Source organism: Protopterus annectens, chromosome 4.part0 (assembly GCF_019279795.1).
Source record: "Protopterus annectens isolate FY-2018-M chromosome 4.part0, PAN1.0, whole genome shotgun sequence".
NCBI lineage: Eukaryota > Metazoa > Chordata > Ceratodontiformes > Protopteridae > Protopterus > Protopterus annectens.
In genome coordinates, this window is record NC_056733.1 from 631,136,702 (window position 1) to 631,163,188 (window position 26,487).

The following is a 26,487-nucleotide window of genomic DNA, read 5'->3' on the forward strand; positions in this document are numbered from 1 at the left end:
CACTTTTGATTGGGAGTCGGTCACTAGCAATTTCAAGCACTAATATTTCTTCTCCCCACAACCCCCCCCCCCCCAAGATCCTACATGAGGGTGTTACAGTGGACCTTGAGCACGCACTAGTTCCATTCAGTAGATGCATTGAAAAAAAGCATTCACATGTTCTCTGTTTGCAGAGGACACATGGACTGTGGTAGACACACTCTCCCAGTGTTAACAGCAGAAAGGCCTTTTATTCCTTTTCTGAGGACAGCAGTGACCACAGACACCTCTTCTCTAGAGTGGGGGACATTGTGTGAAACTGATCTGCATATCATTAAACTCAAGATTAGGTCAGTTCTGTTAGTGCTGTAGACTCGTCGGTGTTTCCTTCCCAGGTTGTGATTAATATTAATAGAATCTGTCAGTGGTATGGTACATCAGCAAGCAAGGAAGAACCCTGTCCCACTACTTGTGCTGAGAGGCCATGAGAACATGGTAATGGGGTTTGCCTTCACAGTGCTTTCTGGCAAAAATGCACATTCCTAGATGGACCAACTTTCTGGCAAGCAGTTGTATTCCGATTTGCATCATTGGTGAATCCCTCAATCCATCAGTACCACATATTTTTGTGGTGTTTGAGTGAGCCTCTCTGATCTTTTGTATTCGTGACCCATACAAAGTACGGCAGCTATGTTACCCTAACCCCTCCCCAGGGATTTACACCAAGGGGATACTGTGGTGCAAGGATTTATCTATCTTATAGCCCCTTTAAGCCGAGGCAAATTTGGTTTCCATTGCTATGGCTTCACCTTAAGGATCAGCCTTGGATTCTTTAAATTAGCGCCCCCCCCCCCAAATAAAAACAAAAAAACCGCACCCTTACCAATTTGCCATAAAAGGCATAGGTGCACATTAATTATCGAAATGACAGCTATAGTAAAGTCATATTTATACATTATACTTAACGTAAATATTTCTTACTCCAGCATTAGGAAGAGGGAAGGAATTGAACAATTTATGTAAACCTCACTCTTCCTCCTGAACATTGTTCTGCATGTATTGTTCTCAAAAGTTCCATTAATTTTCTCTAATTTATTCCTACCTCTTCTGAAGATCTGACCTCTAGTTTTATCTTTAAAATATTTAATACTTCAGTTAGTTGATTTAAGTTTTGATTTCCATTTTCTAGTAATTGTTTCTTTGGCATACTCTCTTACAGGCAGTAAAAAAGAACATATGTTTGTATGGGTGGACTTGTCTCTTAGATTCTAAATATAAGCATACTTCCTCATTTTAGAAGGATTTTACCAATACCTGTACATCTGCATAGCTTTGTGAGTCGTGACACTCCAGCAGATGCATACCTGTGGCTAATGTCCATGGTTCAGAAATTGTTCTGCAGCAGTGATCCTGCTTCGAACATCGGGTGTTTGGAGTTTCTCCCAGAACTGTTTTTCCTCATTATTGCTAGAAAGTATGCTTTTATCTACTAAGATTTTGCTTCTTCCCATATGTCTTTTAGGTGCTTAGGATTATTCCATCTGTTTGTACCCACTTAAAATGCCTTAACCTGAAATTATTTTGAAATATGTACTCATCAGGGTCAGTGATTTTGAGAGAATTCTGACTTCATCCTTACAAATGGAATCAAAGAAAACCTTCTTACAGATGTCCTTCAAGAATGCAACTGCAGTCATAACATATGGGGTTGTCCTGCCTCTGACAGCCCTCGGTCGGCCGGATTCCAAAGTCTGGGTCTGGCGTCGGCTGGTGTCGCCTCCTCCCCGACGTCAGAACGGCTGGAGTATAAAGGCATCGGCCGACGCCATCTTCTTCAGTCTTTCTTGCCGCGCGGTGCCCAAAGCAGAAGCAGTTCGCAAGTGCCGGTCGGTCAGCTCCTGTGTTTTCAGTACCGAAGTCATCTAAAAGCTAAGTACCCCGTTGGGGAGCATTTTTTCTTGCCTCAGCTGATGTCAGAACAAATTGAGAAAGTTAATTGTTTGTCTTGTGGTAAACAAATACCTCATAAGGACTTCCATTCTTATTGCCTTCCTTGCCTGGGCCCAGACCACGACGTCTCGGCCTGTGCTGCCTGTGCTTGCTTTAATAAGCGCACTCTCAGGCACCGGGCAGAATTTGCCGAAGACTTTTTCGGCGATTCTTTCGCTTATATCATGCCGTCAGATCAACTGACAACTCAATCTTTCACAAAACGAAAGGACCGGGACCGACATCCTCGGCCCGCGTCCTCCACCGATACTCCTCCTAAACCCTCCGCGAGTGCTTCGGTCCCTTCGGAAGCGGTAATTCTACCGCTCCAGGCCGACGACACAGCGTTAACTCGTCCTTCGGTCTCTGAGTCTACACCGGTGCCGGTTGTTGACTTTCCTCCAGAAACCGAGGTTCTGGATCTACCCGACACCATTCCTGTGGACAAGGTTACTGCTGCACGTGGGGCAGCTAGGCCTCCTGTATCCATGTCCATCAAGGCCTTTGCACGTGCTAAGGCCGCCAGCCAGGCCAAGGCCCATCCTAAACCCACTGCCCAGGCCCCTTCTTCTGATAAACAGATCATATCTCTTGCTGCAGATTTTATTTCTCTTATCAGGGGGTCTCAGCCTCATCCAGACAGAGGTTCTCAGCTGCCTGCAGAGAAAAGGCCCAGAACTGGGCAGGCTGACAACCTCTCTTCAGATGAAGCCTCTGGGGATTCTGAGCATTCAGATACCCAAGAAGAATCCTTCCAGGCCTATGAGGACTCTGATGCTGAGGAATCAATTCCCTCTGCCTCTCCTCCAGAGGATTTTTCGTTCGGTGAAGTCCTACACTCTGAGGGAGCATTTTAAATGGCAGGGTCAGGAATTCTCTGATTCCAGGAAAAGGCTACGTACCTTCCTCAAGCTTCCCCAGCACAGACCTTTAGCTATCCCTCCAGTTATGGATGTCCTGGATGGTGTTTTCTCCGACTCCAGTGCTAACCCTGATTCTCTCCCTCCTGCTCCTGTCAAGCCAGACAGATATTATAGGGTCCCTGACACCTACAAGCATCTCTTTAAGGCCCATTCGGTGGATCTAGAAACTATTTTACAGGGCCCCAAGGGAGTGTCTACTTCCACAACCAAGAATCCACTGCCAGCGGATAGGGAAGCTAGGTCCCTGGAGAGATGGGGTAAAAAAGTTTATACCTCTACCACCCTGGCCATGAGGTCACTTAACTGCCTTTTTCATATGTTTCAGTACCAGGATTTTTTACTGGATGACTTACAGAAAAAGCTAGCCTCCCCTGAGCCTATTGATAGAAAGGCATTGCAGGATCTAGTACATAACACTCAGCAGGTTAGCAATCATTTTCTTCAGTGTGGTTATGATGCATTGGAGGTTTCATGTAGGGCAGCTATGACTGGGGCTGTTATACATAGACATGCTTGGTTAAAAGAACAGCCACTGCCAGACCATGTTAAAGTAAAGTTACTTGATGCACCTCTGGAAAAACGGAAGCTTTTTGGTGCTAATGCACAAGATGTGTTGAAGTCCATTGAGGAAAAAGCTAAATCAGTATAGACAGTCAAAGACTTCCTCCAGGTTCAGCCACCCAGATTCAGCAGGAATTGGCCTTCAAAGAATTGGTCCTTTCCAGACACTGACAAGTTTCAAAGGGGAAAAAACAGGCGTGCCCGAGGTAGAGGGCAATACCGAGGCTCATACAGGGGCCGCCAATGGCAACCACCAAATCAAAGAAGTGGCGCAGGCAGTCCAACTGCACCACAAGGACAACCACAATGACTTGACTTTCATACCGCCTACAAAGGCTCAAAGAGAAGCACCTTTGGGCGGAAAATTATCCTTATTCTCAAAAAACTGGCATATCTTAACCAAGGACAACTGGATTCTGGATTTAATAGACAAAGGTTACAGATTCCACTTCCATACTTTACCAGTAAGACAAGGCATGCCAAACCTGCCACTTCATCAAAGGGCAGAGGCACTCATTCAAGTTTCAAAGCTGTTAAATATAAATGCAATAGAAAAGGTCCCTCCACAGGAACAAGGCCAGAGATTTTATTCAAGACTGTTCCTTGTTCCAAGAAAGGAAAACGAATGGAGACCTATACTGGACTTGTCTACTCTAAATACTTATCTCATTGTGCCAAAGTTCAAAATGCTGACGTTGCAGCAACTCCTTCCCATGCTGGGCAAGGGGTCTTTGCTGGTCACTCTGGACCTCAAGGAGGCATATCTGCATGTCCCAATCAGACAAAGCTGCAGAAGATACCTCAGATTTCTTGCAGGGACAGAGCATTATCAATTCTCAGCATTGTCGTTTGGCTTATCTACTGCGCCCAGAGTGTTCACAAAATGCCTGGCATCAGTAGTGGCACACTGCAGACTCCAGGGGATTCAAATATACCCCTACTTTGACGACTGCCTCATACAAGCAGACAACAAGCAAACCTTGATAGCAAACTTGGACTATGTCATTCAATTACTACAGGCCTTGGGATACACAGTCAATATTCAGAAATCAAGACTACTGCCATCACAACAGATTATTTTCCTAGGAGCCAAACTGGACACAAAAACACAGATGGCTTATCTCAGAGGAAAAACAACAGCAGTTACCAGAGTACTTCAAAGGCCTAGCAAAGCTCTCCCAGCTGACTGCAAGGAAAATCCTGCAGGCCCTGGGGTTCATGGCATCTTGCATTCTTCTGATACCTTTGGCAAGACTTCATATGAGAAAGCTGCAATGGTATTTAAAAAGCTTATGGTCCCAACACAGCCAAAGCCTAGAGGACGTAATCCCACTCATTCCATGTCTGCAAAGAGAATTTTTGTGGTGGGCTCAAGCAAGTCAGTTAAAGGCACGTCTTTCAGCAAACCTCAAGCAGGTCAAATGATTACAACGGACGCCTCAGACCATGGATGGGGGGCGCACATGGAGGGCAGATGCATTCAAGGTCAATGGACACCAAGGGAAAGGCATCTGCACATAAACCAAAAAGAGATGTTGGCAGTGATGCATGCAATCGAGACTTTCGAAAAATCACTTCAACAAGGACATTTGCTAATAAGGACAGACAACACCATGGTCATGTGGTATGTAAACAAACAGGGAGACACTCATTCTTATCCCCTCTGCAGACTAACCATGATCCTCTGGGAAAAATCCCTAAGTCTGAAGATACATTTGCAATCCCAGTTTGTGCCAGGCAAGGACAATGTACTGGCGGACAAGCTGAGCAGAAATTTCTTGGATCCACACGAATGGATGCTGCATCCTCACATTTTCTCACAAATAACAAGGACATGGGGAAGACCGGACATAGATCTCTTTGCTTCTCACATGAATCATCACCTGGAAAAGTTCTGTACAAGGACCCACCATCCTCTAGCCTGGAAAACGGATGCTCTCTCCTTCAGCTGGAAGTTCCTAACAATTTATGCATTCCCTCCTCTACCACTGCTGACCAAGGTGATACTGAAGATCAAAGCAGAACAACCAACAGGCATTTTGATTGCTCCAGACTGGCCAAGGCAGCACTGGTACCCATTGCTATTGAGCATAACTCTGACCAAACCGTGGCCTCTGCCCCTGTGGCCTCTGCTTCTAACACAACACAATTACACGACGGTTCATCAAAACCTGAAAACATTGCATCTGACAGCCTGGAGGTTACCATAACTCCTTCCGATATCTCTTTCCAAAAAAGTTCAAGAGATCTTACTGGAAGCACGCAGACCTTCCACCAGAAAAACCTATTCAGCCAAGTGGAAGAGATTTGTCATCTGGAATGCTAACAGGGGTCAGGATACAACAGTATTGAATATACCTCAGATATTGGAATACTTGGCAGAAATGTTTCTTACTGGTCTCTCGTATTCTTCCATAAAGATTCATGCCTCAGCAATCTCAGCAAAATACAATTGTGATCCACCTGTTTTCTCACATCCTTTACTAAGACAGTTCCTAAGGGGGATAAAGAATATCAAACCTCCCAGGAAACCGCCAGTACCTGCATGGGACCTCAACTTCGTCTTGGAAAAATTAACTCTTCCTCCCTTTGAACCAGCAGCAACTTCAGAAATGCAATTTCTCTCATGGAAAACGGTTTTCCTATTGGCGATCACATCAGCAAGAAGAGTCTCGGAGATACAGGCACTTATGGCAGTACCTCCTTTTCTCATTTTTCATCAGGACAGAGTCTCTCTAAGAACCAATCCTTCATGCATGCCAAAAGTAATTTCAAAGGTGTCTCTAAATCAAGCCATTCACCTGCCTACTTTCTTTCCCAATCCTCAAAACAGGGGGGAAGCACTGCTGCATACTTTGGACATACACAGGCAGCTACGCTACTACTTGGACAGAACTAAGGCCACCAGAAAGTCTGACCAACTGTTTGTAGCCTATGCTGCTGGAGTACAAGGAAAAGCAATCTCCAAACAAACAATTTCCAAATGGATTGGACACTGCATCAGATTCTGTTATTCCTTCCACGGAAAAGATGTGCCAGCCAATATTAGGCCACACTCCACCAGAGCTATAGCCACATCTACAGCTTTCCTAAGAGGAGTGGCTACAAAGGACATTCTAGAGGCTGCTACATGGAGCTCCGTGCATACATTTACCAAGCACTACAACCTGCCTTTATACTCCAGATCCCGAGCAGGCTTTGCTTCAGCAGTCCTGCAGGGCATTTTAGCTACACCATCACTTTCTTAGTTTCAACCGCCCCCAGCTTGGCTATGGTATTCAACCCATATGTTATGACTGCAGTTGCATTCTTGAAGGACATAGTACAGTTTTGTACCTACCATAAATGTAGATGTCCGATAGATATGCAACTGCAGTCGGATTCTCCCACCCTCCTACCCCTCTGCATCCTTCTTTATGGGTCCACTACCCCTACTCCTATTAGCTGGGGGTATCTCTATGGTGTATCTGTTTATTACTGTTGTGCATGCCTGGAATTCTTTATCCATTCACCAAATTTAGCCTTCCTAGGAGGGCACCTGGCATCTGGGGCAAGAAACACTGAAGAAGATGGCGTCGGCCGATGCCTTTATACTCCAGCCGTTCTGACGTCGGGGAGGAGCCGACACCAGCCGACGCGGGACCCAGACTTTGGAATCCGGCCGACCGAGGGCTGCCTGAGGCAGGACAACCCCATATGTTATGACTGCAGTTGCATATCTATCGGACGTCTACATTTATGGTAGGTACAAAACTGTACTTTGTCTGCTTTCCAGTCCGATTTAAATGCAAACTACTGATGAGTCACTCACCCTAAATTTCCTGCAAAATTTATGTAATTTAAAAAATAAATGTGTCCACTTTGTCCATTGACACGGCAAATACTTTTGACAGTTTTTTTTAGTTTCTTTTTGCAGCAATGGAGAAATTTGGGTACCTCTCAGAATTTTAGGATGTAAAGTTGATGTACATGAACTCAACACAACCGGTAATTAATCTTCTCTCTAGTCCTATTCCATTAAAGAATGGAGTTTGGCAAAGTTGACCATTATTACCTTATTTGTTCATTCTCTTAGTTGAACCTTTGTTTCTAATTCTAACACAGAAGTCATTTTACAATATTACCTCATTTGTTGGGATTAAAATCCTATTTACTGCCTTTGCTGTGAACATCTTTGTAAACTCCCTTAAATGTGGTAAAGTAAATACTATGTCATTCATAGTTTTTCGTATTGTGCAGTGTTAAAATCAATATAAACAAATCAATACTCTGTCTATTATAGATATAATGAACTAGAAGGTGCTCGCATTAAAAACTCTCCTATCTGGGGGGTGGGTGTTTTGTTATTCTGCACTGTCTAATAAACATTAACAGTATACATCCAGGGCTCTTATTCAGTTTTGTTTACTAACTTTGAAAGATTTGAAGTTCATTTCTTTCATTAATGGAGGTCCAAAGGACATCTTCCCAAAATTTGTTTCATGTAAGAATCTGATTTCATTTGCAACTGATTGCTTATCTAATGGTTTTTGATCTGAAGCTTTCGTCCAACTCAGCCACTTCTTCCAGATAATCTGATCCTAGATCTCGATCTCCGTTTTCTCACAATGCCCCGCCAACTTATTGTCCTTAGATCTTGTTTGCTGCCACAAGGTTTCAGACACAGATTTCTAGCTCTCTAACATTTTTGGTGTATTCTTAAAATTTCTTCTTACTATTTGGATGCCTGTCTTCTTCCTCCCTCACATAATTTACTTTTTTAGCTTTTCTTTTTCAGAGCTGTTGCCGTTTTTCAGTATTTTTTTCATACCATCGTTGGTATTCCTTTGTACTCTAGTACCTTTTCTACCATTGTTAGATTTTCTCCTTTCCATACTTTTCTCTTTTCTTTAAAAAAAAAAAAGTCTTGTTAGACTTGCACTGTCCACTGTACCAACGTTTCTTGCCCTTTTTGCTAAGGTATTGTTGCCTTTTTGTTGATAGCTGTATGAACATGTCAGAAAAATCTGGGTTTAAGAAGTATATTTCCTGTGGGCATAAGATCCCAAAATCTGGTGACCGCGGGGGAATGTTTTTGATTTTGTCCCACCTTGGTATAGACTGCGATATCTGCTCTGGTTTCAATTCTAGACCGTTGATTGTAAAAACAAGCTGATGCTCTGGGATCTCTTGCCTTTTAAATCTTATTCCTCGGTGGCTGGGGATCAAACCCCTAAGAAGCCTGAAAATGGTAAAGGTGATCCTCAAACTAAAGACAAAGGGTAAAAAAACACTCAATATTTATTAAAACAAAAAACAACCGGTAAGCGATTTCATTCACGAAGAACTTCTCAGAAGAAGTTTTGTGAATGAAAGTGCGTACCACTTGTTTTTTGTTTTAATAAGTATTGTGTTTTATTGTCATTTGAATTGCTTATTGAATTTATTACATTTATAATTGGAACTGTGGAGATTTATAAAGACAAAGGGTCTCAAAAAAGATCTTTGGAACATCCTTCAACTTTGGTTTTGGCTCCCTCATCAGAGCCCCCTGCCAAGGTCCTAAAAAGTCTGATTTGCTGGTCCTGGATCTGGCACCTTGAAGCACAAAATCTTCATGGATCCATCCCCCTCCTCCCCTCTTGGATCTTGTTACATCCAGGCTTCCATGTCCATTCATAAAGGAGTCACCTCAAAGGCATTCTAGACCTCTTTCCACTACCTCTTCTCTTCAGTCCTCCAGAAGCCTTTCCAAAGCAGACCTGGACAGGATAATGATCTTTAGAGCACATATGCAAATGGGGGTTCTCCCAGCCTGAAAGCCTACGTCTAACTACTTCCCTTTTGGTATCTTCTCCAGTCAGTCCTACTGTTTCGGAATTGTCAGGTATGAGATACCTGGCAGTGTCCACTTTGGATTCAAAGGATGTTTTTTCTACTCTAGTTGTCCCCCTGTGTCGACAGGCACATAGTACCTCAGAGCCAGAAGACACTCAGATCTGAAGCATCAGTTTTGGATCTCGGGGCTTGGAGTCAACTCCAAAACTTTGAACCATTTCTTACCCACTGAGCCTCGGAGCTAGATAGTTTGGGTCTGACTTCCTCCTCTGGTACATTGCTGATGGGATTGTAGGTGCTGACGATTCAAGAGTTTTCAGTGTTTGATCCATAGACAACTTCTGTTTTTTTCTAGGCATTCCTCTTTCGAGGTAATGGAGAGGGTTTTCTCTATGCCTAGAACAGATATCCTTGCCTCCATCGGATCAGACAACCCTACCTCATACTGTTATGTATTGTGAGTCTCTATCATCTCTTCCACTGGGGGCAACCAGCCCTGAACAAGTCTCTAGCCAACCTATCAGAGTATTGTAATCTCTTCTGGTAATTAACCCAGAACACCCCACTGGGGGAAGTCCTTCGCAAGAGAATGTGCAAAAGGAGGCAGATTCCCTTCAAGAATCTCTCATGGAGGGCACTGATTTTGATGAGGGGGAGAGGCCCCCCCCAGATAACCACCTGACAGTGTCTCCTAAGGAGACGCCCTGGAGCTTCTTGAAACTCCTGTGGTTAGTCTTTTGCTGCACCCTCTGAGAGGAAATAGTGTTCCTGGAGGCTTTCAACTCCGGCCTATCTTCTTCTTAGGTGACCCCCCCCAGCTGACTTTGTATCTTGGCGGGCATGGAAGGAGCCGGACACTTGAGACAGTACCTAACACAACAGATAAGATTATTACCCCCCCCCCCCAAAGACCATGTACACTGGAGCAAGGGAGCTCTTGTTGATGCCATAGTTGCTGCAGTTACAAGAAAGGAACGAATAGGTCACAGTTCCTCTGTCTGTCCTCCTAATAGAGAGTCTAGGGCATTGGACAAATTCTGGAAGCGTGTTTATGCTTCAGCAACCTTTGCTCTTAGGTCACTGAATTACTACCTACGCTTTACAAGACTGCAAAGAGATTTGATCAAAGAGCTTACCAAATTTCTTTCCTGGTCCATGCCCTCCTAGGATTAGAATTGAATCTCCTTGTAGCTGCCATCCTCAAATCTATCTCAGATTCTTAGTTTGTTTGATCTCCCATGCTGTTTAAAGTACATAACAGGCGGTTTCAGGCATAACCATCAGGAGACATGCCTAGATGCGATTGTGATTTTTGCAGAACCATTTAAGTCGTCTTTCGTCAATACAGCCTTTGATAGATCTTCTCTTTTTGGCCTCAACGTTAGGATATGCTCTTCCGACTGCAAACAGGAGGGAAAGACCCTGTCTGTCATGGGTGTTGATTTTTCTACCCCTCAAAGGCCCCTTCTCTAGGAACAATGGGGTAGCAAAAAGATGTGGTTCAGGAAATCACAGGGTTCTTTCCAAGAGTTGCATGGAGATGGTTCCCACGCGAACAGAAGGGGGGGGGGGACTCAAATGGAAGATGCTGTCCTCGCAGCAGAAATGGTCTTCAGAACCAGGGATGTAGAGATTCTTTCTCAGGCAAACCCTATTGATGGTCCTGAAAGGAGGTCATACTGTCCCTCTCTGGAAGCAGTCCGGGGTCGATTATCCATGCACCAGAGAGCCTAGCTATCTAAGATTTGTGGGTACAGAGCATTATATCTGCAGGTTATAACATATTATTTTGCCTACCCTCTCCAATAGGTTGGCAGAAAATCCTCGATGTTCCACCCAGTCTGAGGGAAGCAGCATCTCTAAATATAAAAAAGCTACTAGAAAGAGTCATCCAGTAGGTCCCCTAGACCAGTGTGTGTCTGGAACTTAGGATTCTTCTTAGTGCCAGAAAAGACAGGGGACTTCAGAACAGTGTTAAATCTCTCAGCAAGATAAACCAGTTTGTTTAGTGTACAAAGATGGATGTCCTTCAAGGATGCATCTGCAGTCCTTACAAATGGGTTGTCCTGTCGTCAGGCAGCCCTTCGGTCGGCCGGATTCCAAAGTCTGGGTCTGGCCTCGGCTGGTGTCGCACTTCACCCGACGTCATAACTGCAGTTCTTCGGGTATAAAGGCATCAGCCAACACCATTTTCCTCAGTCTTTCTTGCCGCGTGGCGCCCGAAGCAGAAGCTGTTCGCAAGTGCCGGTCGGTCAGAACCAGAGATTACTACTACCGAATACTACTTCGAAGACTTCTAAAAAGCTAAGTACCCCGTTGGGGACTCTTTCTTGCCTCAGCCGATGTCAGAAAAAGTGAATAACTGTTTAACTTGTGGGAAACAAATACCTCATAAAGATTTCCACTCTTACTGCTTACCTTGATAGGCCCAGACCACGACGTAGCAGCTTGTCTAGCCTGTGCTTCTTTTAACCGACGGACGCTTAGACGTCGGTCGGAATTTGCTGAGCAGTTTTTCGGCTCTGATTTTGCTTATATTATGCCGTCGGATCCTCCGACTTCACAAACATCCAAAAAACGCAAGGAAAAGGACCGACACTCGCGGTCCGCGGTTTCGGCCGAAACCGCGGTTAAGCCAACCACGAGTGTCTGTTTCGGCTGAAACCGAGCAAGCGGTTCTTCCTTCAGCCGAAAACATACCTTCTACCGAGGCCTTTTCTAACCTGGTGGAATCGGCTTCTGAAATCCAACCTGCAGTTGCGGTTTCTCAGGAATTATCTGACACTATCCCCTTGGATATTTCAACTCCTGCACGTGGAGCTGCTAGGCCTCCTGCAGCCATGTCCATTAAGGCCTTTGCCAGGGCTAAAGCAGCTAAAGCTACAAAAACTGTGCCTGTTAAGACCCCCTCTCACAGGCCCAGCTCCAGTTCCCAAATGCTTTCTTTGGCAGAGGATCTCATTTCTTTAATCCGGGGATCCCAACCTCATCCAGACAGGGCCTCTCATCCACCTCCAGAGAAGAGGCCTAGAGCAGAGCCCTCTGAGCCAGTGTCCACAGATGATTCCTCTGATGATTCAGATAATACAGACCCTCCAGAGGCTCCTTATTCCCCTTACGAAGACTCTGATGCTGAAGAGTCCATCCCTTCTGCCTCTCCACCTGAGGAATTTTCCTTTGGGGAAACCTTGCATGCTATGAGGGAACAATTTCAGTGGCAGGGCCAAGATTTTTCAGACTCCAGGAAAAGGCTTAGAACCTTTTTGCATTTACCACAAAATAGGCCTTTAGCTATACCTCCAGTTCTTTCTGTTGTAGATGATGCATTTAATGATGCTTGTACTGCTCCTGATTCATTACCTCCGGCCCCTGCTAAGCCCGATAGGTTCTACAGGGTCCCGGACACACATCACCATTTATACAAGGCTCCTTTTGCAGATCCCGAGACTATCTCCCAGGGGCCTAAGGCTGTAGCAACTACCTCTGCTAAAAATCCCCTCCCCTCTGAAAGGGAATCCAGGTCCTTAGAGAGATGGGGTAAAAAAGTTTACACTTCTGCTACTCTGTCAGCTAGGACCTTGAAGTGTCAATTTCATATGATCCAATATCAAGAATTTATGCTAGACCAGTTAACTAAAAAACTGTCCTCTGATGAACCTTTAGATAAGAAGTATGTTCAGGAAATGGTACATAACATTCAGCAAGTTAGTAACCATTTTTTAAAATGCGGCTATGATGCACTGGAGGCTTCCTTTAGATCAGCCATGACTGGCATAGTTATCAGAAGGCATGCATGGTTGAAAGAGCAGGCCTTACCGGACCATGTCAAATCAAAACTATTAGATGCTCCCATGGACAAGGTCAATTTATTTGGTTCGCCTGCACAACAGGTACTGAAGAAGATGGAAGAGAAGGCAAAATCTGTACAAACAGTGAAAGATTTCTTACAGGTCCAACCTCCAAGGTTTAGCAGGAATTGGCCCTCCAAAAATTGGTCCTTTCCAGACTCCTCTAAAGCACAGAGAGGCAGGAATAGGCGTTCAAGAGGCAGAAACCAATCCAGGAGTGCCTACAGGGGACGCCAGTGGCAGGGTAACAACCAGCGAGGCACAGATGCAGCCACCACCACTGCAACAGGACAATCACAGTGACTTGGCTCTGGCACCGCCTACCAGGGAACAACTAGAAGCACCCTTAGGCGGAAAACTAGCTTTATTCTCAAAGAACTGGCATTACATCACAAGGGACAAGTGGATTTTACAAACTATAGACCAAGGTTACAGGTTTCATTTCCATACTCTACCAGGAAAGAGAGGAATGCCAAACCTACCACCAAATCAAAAGGCAGAAGCTCTAAAACAAATATCTCAATTATTAAGGATGAGAGCTGTGGAAAAGGTACCATCTATGGAACAAGGAAAGGGATTTTACTCCAGACTCTTCCTGGTACCAAGAAAAGAGAGCAAATGGAGGCCTATTCTCGACCTGTCCGCTTTAAACACATTTCTCATTGTTCCCAAATTCAAAATGCTGACTCTACAGCAGCTTCTTCCCATGCTGGGCAAGGAGTCTTTGCTGGTAACTCTAGATCTCAAGGAGGCATACCTGCACGTCCCCATACGACCAAATTGCAGAAGATACCTCAGATTTCTTGCAGGATCAGAGCATTATCAATTCTCAGCATTGCCCTTTGGCTTATCTACTGCGCCCAGAGTGTTCACGAAATGCCTGGCATCAGTAATTGCTCATTGCAGGCTTCAGGGAATCCAAATTTACCCCTACCTGGACGACTGCCTGATACAAGCGGACAACAAAAACAAGCTAACAGAAGACTTACAAAGAGTCATTTACCTGCTACAAGCCCTGGGATATACAGTCAATATAAAAAAGTCAAGGCTGATACCATCCCAAAGAATAACCTTTTTGGGTGCAGAGCTGGACATATCAAAGCAAATGGCATTCCTAACTGTAGAAAAACAAGAGCAACTACCTCTCTACTTCTTGGCATTAACCAAGCAGAACCATCTAACAGCAAGAAAAGTACTGCAAGCCCTGGGCTTCATGGCATCCTGCATAATACTGGTCCCTCATGCCAGACTGCATATGAGAAAGCTACAGTGGTACCTAAAGAATTTATGGTCTCAACACAAGCACAGCCTAGAAACCAAAATTCCAATAATCCCATGCCTGAAGCAAGAGTTCCTATGGTGGGCTCAGGCCTGTCAATCAAACACAGGATTGCCCTTCTACAGCATTCAACCAAGCCGAACCATCACGACGGACGCCTCAGACCTCGGTTGGGGGGCCCACATGCTGGACAAGTGCGTACAAGGCTTATGGACTCAAGACCAGCTACACCTGCACATAAATCTAAAGGAAATGCTGGCAGTAAAATTGGCAATCCAGACATTCAGACCATTTCTCCGAGAAGGTCAGTTGATAAGGACAGACAACACCACAGTGATGTGGTACATCAACAAACAGGGAGGCACACATTCATACCCTCTATGCCGGATGGCACTGGACCTATGGAATGTGGCTCTGAGCTACAACATTCAGTTACAAGCAATTTTTGTACCAGGAAAAGAAAACATTCTAGCAGACATATTAAGCAGGACTACCACGGATGCCCACGAATGGATGCTGCATCCGGACATCTTCAAAACCATTACAAGAAAATGGGGACTCCCAGAAATAGACTTATTTTCGTCCCCACGCAATCACCAGCTAAAGAAATTCTGCACAAGGACGTACCACCCACTTGCTTGGAAGGTGGACTCCCTATCTTTCAGTTGGGAAAACCTGACAGCATATGCATTCCCACCACTACCTTTGATGCACAAGGTGCTATTGAAGATCAAAGAGGACCGTCCAAGGATCATTCTGATAGCTCCAGACTGGCCAAGGCAACATTGGTACCCATTACTAAGGAGCATGTCTCGGGAACAAATATGGACACTACCCCTGGTTCCATTGATGTTAACACAGAACAACTACAACATCCTGCATCCAAACCTGAAAACTCTGCAGCTGACTGCCTGGAACATTACATAAGATCAATTAACCCAAATTTATCCCAAAGGGTTAAAGACATTATCCTTGAGGCTCGCAGACCCTCAACAAGAAAAAATTATGCAGCAAAATGGAAAAGATATCTCATTTGGAGTACTGCAAAGGGAGAAGATGTGTCACTGGTAAACATAGCCAACATCCTGGAATACTCGGCAGAGCTCTTCCACACAGGCCTGTCCTATTCTTCCATCAAGATACATGCATCAGCTATTTCAGCAGAATACAGCTTGGATCCTCCTGTCTTCTCACATCCTCTGCTCAGGCAGTTTCTGAGAGGAATTAAAAATGTAAAACCTCCTAGGAAACCACCATTGCCAGCATGGGACTTGAACTTTGTGCTAGAAAAATTGACACTTCCTCCTTTCGAACCAGCAGCAACAGCAGAATTACAATACTTATCATGGAAGACTGCTTTCCTGCTGGCAATCACTTCAGCAAGAAGGGTATCTGAGCTACAGGCATTAATGGCAGTGCAACCCTTCCTGATCTTCCATCAAGATAGTGTCCATGAGAACAAATCCTACATTTATGTCTAAGGTGGTATCCAGAGTGTCTTTAAATCAGGCTATCCACCTACCTACATTCTTCCCCAACCCACAGAACAGGGGAGAAAGACTGTTGCATACCTTGGATGTACATAGACAGTTACGCTACTACCTGGACAGGACCAAGGGCAATAGAAAAACTGACCAGCTTCTGGTAGCATATGCAACAGGAAGGGAAGGAAAAGCAATTTCAAAACAGACAATCTCCAAGTGGATAGGAAATTGCATTAGATTTTGTTACTCCTACCATGGAAAAAAATTCTCCAGAGAACATCAGGCCTCACTCTACAAGGGCTACAGCCACTACCACAGCTTTCTTGCGAGGAGTGGCTACCAAGGACATTATAGAGGCTGCTACTTGGACCTCCGTGCATACATTGGCCAAGCATTATAATTTACCTTTATACTCTAGATCCCGAGCAGGTTTTGCCTCTGCTGTTTTACAAGGGATCCTAACTACACCATAATCTCTCTTTTTTCCTCCTCCCCTAGTTTGGCTATGGTATTCTACCCATTTGTAAGGACTGCAGATGCATCCTTGAAGGACATAGTACAGTTTTGTACCTACCATAAATGTAGATGTCCGATAGGAATGCATCTGCAGTCAGGATTACCCACCCGCCTTCCCCTCTGTGGTACTCCTAGGGTATTTGCCCATCTTATAGCTAGCTGGGGGGGATCAGTTATGGTGTATTTGTTTGTATATATGTACATACATGCTTATTTTTTGTGTTTGCTCTCTGCTATTTGGAAACATTGGCATTTATCCAAATTTAGCCTTCCAAGAGGGCATCTGGGGCAAGAAACACCGAGGAAAATGGCGTCGGCTGATGCCTTTATACCTGAAAAACTGCAGCTATGACGTCGGGTGAAGTGCAACACCAGCCGAGGCCAGACCCAGACTTTGGAATCCGGCCGACCGAAGGGCTGCCTGACGACAGGACAACCCATTTGTAAGGACTGCAGATGCATTCCTATCAGACATCTACATTTATGGTAGGTACAAAACTGTACTTTATTCATGTTTCACTGTTCGTCATCACACTTGGGTTATCTGCCTGCAGGTAGTTCTCAGTCGGCCTGAATACCACAGACTTAGTATTTCTGTGCCGGTTGCAGTCACTCCAGGGCCGACATCAGGTAGTCAGGGGGTATACAAACAGACAGCCGACAGCATTACATCAGTCTTTCTTGCCGAAGAGCCCGAAGCAGTTTGCAAGTGCCGGTCAGCAGCTACCTGAATTTTCGTTTACGAATTGAAAAAATCCTGAAGTCTTCTAAAGATATTCTGAAGGTCTTCTAAAGCTTAGTATCCGATTGGGGATGCTTTTCTCTTGCTCTAACCGATGTTAGAAAAAGTTAACAGTTGTCTTGCCTGTGGAAAGCAAATACCACAGAGCTTTTCATTCTTACTGAGTCACCTGTTTAGGCCCCAGACCATAATGTACCTCGCTGTCAGTTTTCTGCTTTGTTCAACGCCAGAACCATTCATCGTCGGGCTTTCATTGCTGCTAAATTCTTTCGCTCTTGATCTCTGTGTTCTGAAATGCTTCGGTAAGCCATCCAACTACCGATATTCCGAAAAAACGTAAGGATAAAGACCGAGACAGACCACATAGGTCTAAAGCTGCCGATGATGCTTCTGTTAAGCTAGTCGCCTATTTACTGGTACGAGGTGCTTTAGCAGCCCCTGATGCCTGCTTCACTGGATTCGCAGGCCTCTACCGAGAGGTGTCCAGTATGCCATGAGACTCTTATTTGACTGTGGAACCTGCAGATGTCTCTACCTTGGATGGGTCCGGAGCCGATGTGCAGGCACCGGCTTCTGAGGCAGTTCTTTACACTACCGATGTTAGACTCAAACTACTTTATCTAAAACTACCGAGTTTCTTAGGCTCCGAGTACGCGCTATGCCTAGAAAACAGATGACCAAAGCACATGCACCTGCTTCCATGCCACAACGACAAATGCTTAGAATGGCAGAAGACCTTGTTATACTGATTAGAGGATGTCAGCCTTCCCCTGCTAAGAGGAAAAGAGACCAGTCCCCTGCAGCTTCAACAGACCAGGAGTCCGATGGCTCTGAGATATCCGATTATGAAGACATGCCCTTATTTGCTTATGAGGATACAGATGCAGAGGAATCCATTCCCTTTGCCTCCCTTCCAGAGGATTTTCCGTTTGGTGAAACCTTGCATACTTTGAGAGCATTTCCACTAGGAATGCCAAGACTATCCTCAGTCTAAAAAGAGACAATTCCTAGATTTGTCACAGCACAGGCCATTGGCAATGCTCCCTGTCCTGGAAGTTGTTGATGATTTTTTGGAATCCAGTCTTACTCCTGATACTTTATCTCCTGCCCCTAGGAAACCAGACTGGTACTGCAGAGTACCTGGTGCTCACAAATTTCTTTTCAAGAATCCTACTGCTGACCCAGAGATCATTTCCCATGGGGCTAAAGGTATCAAGGCAACTACAGCCAATAATCCCATCCCTTCGGACAGGGAATCCAGAGTTTTGGACAGATGGGGTAAGAAGGTATATACCTCTGCAACTCTTGCTGTTGGGGCATCGAATGGTCAGATGTTCTTCATGTTTCACTGTTGCAGTCATAACTGTAGGGTGATCCTGCCGGCAGGCAGCCCGAGGTCGGCCAGAATTCCAAAGTCTGGGTCTGGCGTCGGCTGTACCAGCAGAGGTACCCTGACGTCAGAATGTAGAGGTATAAAGCTGACAGCCGACGCCATCTTCTCCAGTCTTTCTTGCCGTGCGGTGGAAAGCAGCTCGCAAGTTGTTGGTTGGCGCATTCAGGACAACGTGCTTTGATTGTCGTCGGTCCGAAGTTTTCTACTTCTCTTCTCAAGCTAAGTACCCCGTTGGGGAAACCTTTTTCTTGCTCCTCCGATGTCAGAAAAAGTTAATAACTGTATATCGTGTGGAAAACAAATACCTCATAAAGGCTTCCACTCTTACGGTCTTCCTTGCTTAGGCCCTGACCACGACGTTTCTTGCTGTCGGTTCTGTGCCAGGTTTAATTCTTGCACTATCAAGTGTAGGTACAATTGGGCCTTGAATTATTTCGGTAGACGATTCAATTATAGGATGTCGTCGGATACTTTACCGACAACCGGAATTCACAAAAAACGCAAGGACAAGGATAGGCCTCCGAGGTCCAAACAGGATACTTTGCAGCCGGAGCCACCTTCGGCGGTAGTCAGTGAGGCGCTTTTGCAGCCCCTGTCGTCAGCCACTTCGGAACCGATGGCCGACACGGACTCCCATGGGGAGCCAACTAGGCCTAGTATTTTATCTGCTGCAGGACCTTCGGACGTCGCTCCTTCAGATGGGTCCGGAACCGCTGTGCAGGTACCGGCTTCTGAGGGGGTTTTCAGGCCTTCTCGTATCACTATTACTACAAAGACAAAGGCAAAGTCAAAGACTGTTGTTAAGCCAAGGGTTTCTTCTCAAGCTTCTTCGGATACAGCTCGCAAGACCCAGAAGCAACTATTACGGATTTACTTACAATGATTAGGGGTTCTCACCCTCCTCCTGAAAAAAGGCCTAGACAGTATATTCCTTATGATTCCTCTGATCAGGCTTCTGTGTCTTCAGTCTCTTCCTCTGACAAGGATTATTCTTTTCCTCCTTATGAGGATTCTGATGCAGAGGACTCTATTCCCTCTGCTTCTCCCCCTGAAGATTTTTCTTTTGGGGAAACCTTACATGAGATGAGAGAGCATTTTCAATGGGAAGGTCAGGATTATTCTGCTTCCAAGAAGAGACTTAGGGAATTTCTCCTTCTCCCTCAACACAGACCTCTGGCTATTCCTCCTGTTCTTGATATTGTGGATGATGCTTTTTCTGAAGCTAACCTGAATCCTGATTCCTTGCTGCCTGCTCCTTCTAAGCCGGATAGATTTTGCAGAGTCCCTGATTCCCATCAATTTTTATTTAAGAACCCTTCTGCAGATCCTGAAACTATTTCTCAGGGTTCCAAGGCTGCTAAGGCCGCTTCATCTAAAAATCCTATTCCCTCTGAAAAGGATTCTCGTGCCTTGGACAGGTGGGGCAAAAAGGTTTATACTTCTGCTACTCTTTCTATTAGAGCTTTAAATTGCCAGTTTCACATGTTCAAGTATCAGCAGTTTCTTTTGTCTGTTTTAAAGCAAAGGCTTTCTACCTTTCCTGCATGTGCAGAGGACAAGGAATTACAGGATGTATTGCATGCAACTGAACAAGTTAGCAAACATAGTTTACATTGTGGTTTTGATGCCTTGGAGGCTTCTTGTAGGGCCGCAGCCTCTGGTACTGTTATCAGGAGACATGCTTGGCTTCAAGAGCAGAATTTACCTGAGCAAGTTAAGGCTAAATTGTTAGATGCCCCTGTTCAGCATGATGTTTTATTTGGATCTAAGGCTGAGGAGGTTATTAAAAAGATGGAGGAAAAAGCAAAATCTATGCAGACTGTTAAAGATTTCTTACAAGTTCAGCCCCCTAGATTTTCTAGAAATTGGCCCTCCAAAAATTGGTCCTTTCCCACGTCTGACAGGCCTCAAAGGGGAAGATATAGATGCTCCAGAGGTCGGGCTCAGGCCTCTTACAGGTCCAGACAATGGACTGCTTCTTCACCTAGAAGGGGAGAAGACAGACCTCAGTCACAAAGGAAGCAGACCCAATGACGCTCTCTGTTGGGCTACAGGTCCTCCTTGCCTGGAAGCCCCTCTCGGAGGAAAACTTTCTCTTTTCTACCAAAATTGGACTCATATTACCCAGGACAAATGGGTTTTAGACGTGATTTTAAGAGGCTACAAATTCCACTTTCATACTCTGCCAAGGTCTACCAAAACATCAATGGTCAGAGGCCTTAAATCAAGTGGACGCTTTATTGGCCATGAGAGCCATAGAACCTGTTCCACTTCCAGAGATGGGAAAAGGTTTTTACTCAAGACTATTTCTGGTCCCAAGAAAACAAAACTCATGGAGACCTATTCTGGACCTCTCAGTATTAAACACCTTTCTGGAAATTCCAAAATTCAAGATGCTTACTCTGCAACAACTTCTTCCCATGCTCTCCCAGGATGCTTGGATGGTGACATTGGACTTGAAGGAAGCCTACTTACACATTCCCATCGGGCAGGAACACAGAAAATACCTCAGATTCAAGGCAGGTTCGAGACGCTTTCAATTCTCTGTACTGCCCTTTGGCTTATCTACTGCACCCAGAGTCTTTACCAAGTGTCTGGCTCCAGTAGTAGCTTATTGCAGACTCCAAGGGATTCAAATTTACCCCTATCTGGATGACTGCCTTATTCAGGCGGACAGCAAAGACCTTTTACTTCATCTGCAGTTTGTTCAGCGTCTTCTCCTACTACTGGGATTTTCAGTGAACACAAAAAACTCGCATTTGATCCCCTCTCAGCAAATGATCTTTTTGGGAGCTCTTCTAAACACAGGCTTGCAAAGGGCCTACCTTACTCCAGAAAAACAATTACAACTGGCATCAATTTTCAAGACCTTGGCTACTTTAACGCAGCTCACTGCAAGGAAATTCCTGCAGGCATTGGGCTACATGGCTTCTTGCAATCCTGTTGATTCCAAATGCAAGGCTTCATATGAGGAAACTTCAGTGGTACATAAAGAGTGTATGGTCTCAGCATTACCACAGTCAGGATACAATGATTCCACTGATTCCCTGCCTCCAAAAAGAGTTCCTTTGGTGGTCCAGGACTTGTGCTTTAAACAAAGGGAATCCCTTTCGTCTGCCTCATCCTTCTCCGATCATAACCACGGACGCTTCGGACTATGCTTGGGGAGCTCATTTTCTAGACATTTGCCAGCAGGGCTCTTGGACAAAGAAGCATCTTCCCTGGCACATCAACTTGAAGGAAATGTTGGCAGTCCAAAATGCTCTTCTAGCTTTCCAGAATCTTTTGCAACCAGGACATCTTCTGATTCGTACAGACAATACCACAGTCATGTGGTACATAAACAAGCAGGGGGGCTCTCACTCTTACCCCCTTTGCAGACTAGCCATGAGTTTATGGGACACAGCTCTAAATCTGAATCTGCATCTTCAAGCTCAATTCATTCCAGGAAAACAGAATCTCTTAGCAGACAGCCTAAGCAGAAATCTTTTGGATCCTCACGAATGGATGCTGGACCCCAACTTATTCAGCAGGATTACGGCAGATGTCCTTCAAGAATGCAACTGCAGTCATAACATGTGGGTTGTCCTGCCTCAGGCAGCCCTCGGTCGGCCGGATTCCAAAGTCTGGGTCCGACGTCGGCTGATGTCGCATTTCTCTCCGACGTCAGAGCGGCTGGAGTACATAAGCATCAGCCGACGCTATTTTCTTCAGTCTTTCTTGCCGTGCGGTGCTCGAAGCAGAAGCAGTTCGCAAGTGCCGGTCGGTCAGCTCCTGTATTCTACGATACCGAAGTCATCAAAAAAGCTAAGTACCCCGTTGGGGACCTTTTCTTGCCTCAGCCGATGTCAGAAATTACTGAAAAAGTTAACAATTGTCTTTTTTGTGGTAAACAAATACCTCATAAGGATTTCCACTCTTACTGCCTCCCTTGCCTGGGCCCAGACCACGACGTCTCGGCCTGTGTAGCCTGTACTCGCTACAACAAGCGCACTCTCAGGTGCCGGGCGGAGTTCGCTGAAGATTTTTTTGGCAATAAATTTGCTTACACCATGCCGTCGGATCTTCCGATATCGCAAACTCCCAAAAAGCGAAAAGACCGGGACCAACATCCTCGGCCCGCATCTACCACCGACTCCACGCCAAAACCTAGCGTGAGTACTCCGGTTCCCTCTGAGACGGTCTCTCCACCGCTCTGAACCGAAGACACCGCATTACCGACAACTCCGATTCCAGACATTACTCCAACGCCAGTTATAGATTTTCCTCCGGATACCAAAACTGAGGAAATGCCCGAAACCATTGCTGTAGACAAGGTCACTCCTGCACGTGGAGCTGCCAGGCCTCCTATGGCCATGTCTATTAAGGCCTACACTAGGGCTAAGGCAGCCAGCAAAACAAAGCAGATTACTTCTAAATCCTTACCTCAGCCGACTCCGGAGACACAAATTATGTCCATGGCTGCTGATTTAATTTCCATGATTAGAGGTTCACAGGCCCATCCTGAGAGAGCATCCCAGCCTCCTTCTGATAAAAGGCCCCGGGTTGAACCCTCTGACCCTACTCCTTCAGATGAAGACTCTGAGGGCTCTGTCCACTCTGATAGCCAGGAAGAGCTCTTCCAGACCTATGAGGACTCGGATGCAGAAGATTCCATCCCCTCGGCCTCCCCTCCTGAGGATATTTCTTTTGGGGAAGTTCTGCACACCATGAGGGAACATTTCAAGTGGCAGGGTCAGGAATATTCTGATTCTAGGAAACGCCTTAGGACTTTCCTTAAGATGCTCAGCACAGGCCCTTAGCTATTCCTCCTGTACTTGATGTTCTGGATGATTTGTATTCTGACTCTAGTGCTACCCCTGATTCTCTTCCTCCTGCTCCAGCCAAGCCAGACAGGTATTACAGGGTCCCAGAAACTCATTCCCATTTATTCAGGGCCCATACTGCTGATTTGGAAACTGTTTCACAGGGGCCGAAAGGAGCATCAGCCTCCACCTCAAAACATCCTTTGCCCTCCAACAGGGAAGCAAGGTCATTAGAGAGATGGGGCAAAAAGGTTTACACATCCACTACCTTATCTATGAGAGCTTTAAATTGCCTTTTTCATATGTTACAATATCAGGATCATCTCTTAGAAGATTTACAAAAAACATTAGCTTCTCCTGATCCTTTAGACAGGAAGACCTTGCAGGAAGCTGTACATAACACTCAGCAAGTAAGCAATCACTTCCTGCAGTGTGGATATGATGCACTGGAAGCTTCATGTAGGGCAGCTATGACAGGGGCAGTGATTCGTAGACATGCTTGGTTAAAGGATCAACCTCTACCAGATCATGTAAAAGCATAACTTCTGGATGCACCTTTGGAAAAGAACAAACTTTTTGGTGCGAATGCTAAGGATGTGTTAAAGACCATCGAAGAAAAAGCAAAATCAGTTCAGACTGTGAAAGATTTCCTCCAGGTTCAACCCCCCAGATTCAGTAGGAATTGGCCTTCAAAAAACTGGTCCTTTCCTAATCCAGAAAAGTTTCAAAGGGGTAAGAACAGACGTGGCCGAGGAAGAGGCCAATACAGAGGCCCTTACAGGGGACGACAATGGCAGCCAGGAAACCAAAGAAGTGATGCAGGGGTTTCACCTGCCCAACAACCACAACCTCAATGACTTTCCTCTACTACCGCCTACCAGGGAACAACTAGAAGCTCCCTTGGGCGGGAGATTATCTCTGTTTGCAGAGAACTGGCACAGACTGACAAAGGACAAATGGATTTTGGACATTATAGACCGAGGGTACAGGTTTCATTTTCATACCTTACCAAGAAAACAAGGCATGCCAAACCTACCACAAAATCAAAGGGCAGAGGCTATCAAGCAAATCACTCTGCTGACTCGAATGAAAGCAATAGAAAGAGTTCCACAACAAGAACAGGGGTTTTACTCAAGACTGTTCCTTGTTCCAAGAAAAGAATCTCAATGGAGACCAATACTGGACTTGTCCGCATTAAACACCTTTCTCATAGTACCAAAGTTCAGAATGCTGACTCTACAGCAACTCCTTCCCATGCTGGGCAAGGAGTCGTGGCTGATTACTCTGGACCTCAAGGAGGCATACCTGCATGTCCCTATCGGGCACAGCTGCAGAAGATGCCTCAGATTTCTTGCAGGGCCAGAGCATTATCAATTCTCAGCATTGCCATTTGGCTTATCTACTGCGCCCAGAGTATTTACAAAATGCCTGGCTTCAGTAATTGCTCATTGTAGGCTCCAGGGTATACAAATTTACCCGTACCTGGACGACTGCCTCATACAAGCGGACGACAAATTGATGTTGACAAAAAACCTGGATTATGTCATACGATTACTTCAAGCTCTGGGATACACAGTCAACTTCCAAAAGTCAAGACTGCAGCCATCCCAACAAATAATCTTCTTAGGAGCCAAACTGGACACAGCCTCTCAGATGGCTTACCTGACAGAAGACAAGCAAGAGAAGTTAACTCATTACTTCAAAGGTTTAGCAAAACTCACCCAGATGACTGCAAGGAGACTCCTACAGGCCCTGGGTTACATGGCATCCTGCATTCTACTGGTTCCATTAGCAAAACTACACATGAGAAAGCTGCAATGGTACCTAAAAAGCATTTGGTCTCAGCACAGCAACAACTTGGAGACAATCATACCACTCATTCCATGCCTACAAAAGGAATTCCTATGGTGGGCCTCGGTGCGCCAGGAAAACACAGGTATGTCATTCAAAAAACCACTGATAACACAGACCATGACTACAGACGCCTCAGACCTTGGATGGGGGGCGCACATGGAAGGCAGGTGTATACAAGGACAATGGTCTCCAAAGGAAACACATCTGCATATAAACCAAAAGGAAATGCTGGCAGTAATGCATGCCATCGAGGCTTTTCAACACCAACTCCAGCAAGGCCATTTAATGATACGGACAGACAACACCACTGTGATGTGGTACATAAACAAGCAGGGGGGCACCCACTCTTACGCCCTTTGCAGACTGACAATGCAGCTTTGGGAGAAATCACTGAGCCTAAACATCCAGTTACAATCTCAGTTTGTTCCAGGAAAAGACCATGTGTTGGCGGACAGCCTAAGCAGGAATTTCACAGATCCACACGAGTGGAGGTTACATCCGAAGGCCTTCAGACAACTCACTTCGACATGGGGCAAGCCAGAAGTGGACCTATTTGCCTCTCACCTCAACCATCTTCTACCAAAATTTTGCACAAGGACATACCATCCAAAAGCTTGGAAAATAGATGCCCTGTCATTCAACTGGAACTCCCTAGCAATCTATGCATTCCCACCTCTGCCACTGATGACCTCAGTATTACTAAAGATCAAAGCAGAGAAGCCCAAGGGAATCATAATAGCTCCGGATTGGCCAAGACAACACTGGTACCCACTACTACAGAGCATATGTCACACCAGGAGGTGGGCCCTCCCTCAGTGGCCTCTACTTTTGACTCAACACAATTTCAAAACACTGCATCCAAATCTTCAGACACTGCAGCTAACAGCTTGGGAGATCCCATAAAAAACTTCAGCTTATCTCTCTCCAAGGAAGTTCAGCGGATACTAACAGAGGCTCAAAGACCGTCCACCAGAAAGGTTTACTTAGCAAAGTGGAAAAGATTCAGCAATTGGAATACCAGCAAGGGACATGATGCATCATTCCTGAACATCCCACTTATCTTGGAATATTTGGCAGATATGTTAAAGAACGGCCTCTCATATTCTTCCATAAAGATACATGCATCTGCTATTTCAGCTAGATACAACACTGATCCTCCTGTTTTCTCTCACCTCTTACTAAGACAATTCCTCAGGAGAATCAAGAACATTAAGCCACCAAGAAAGGCCCCAGTACCAGCCTGGGACCTCAATTTTGTCTTAGAAAAACTGACTCTACCTCCTTTTGAGCCAGCAGC

The 26,487-nt window shown here is 45.3% G+C and overlaps 1 protein-coding gene across 1 annotated transcript in view; it reads left to right on the forward strand.

Annotated features, from left to right (window-relative positions):
• ZCCHC8 (zinc finger CCHC-type containing 8) overlaps positions 1-26,487 on the forward strand; it is a 1,340,563-nt gene that overhangs the window by 619,228 nt on the left and 694,848 nt on the right. Inside the window, 1 exon segment of the mRNA XM_044068587.1 lies at positions 14,467-14,506. Within this exon segment, the coding sequence (XP_043924522.1) occupies positions 14,467-14,506 (40 nt within the window).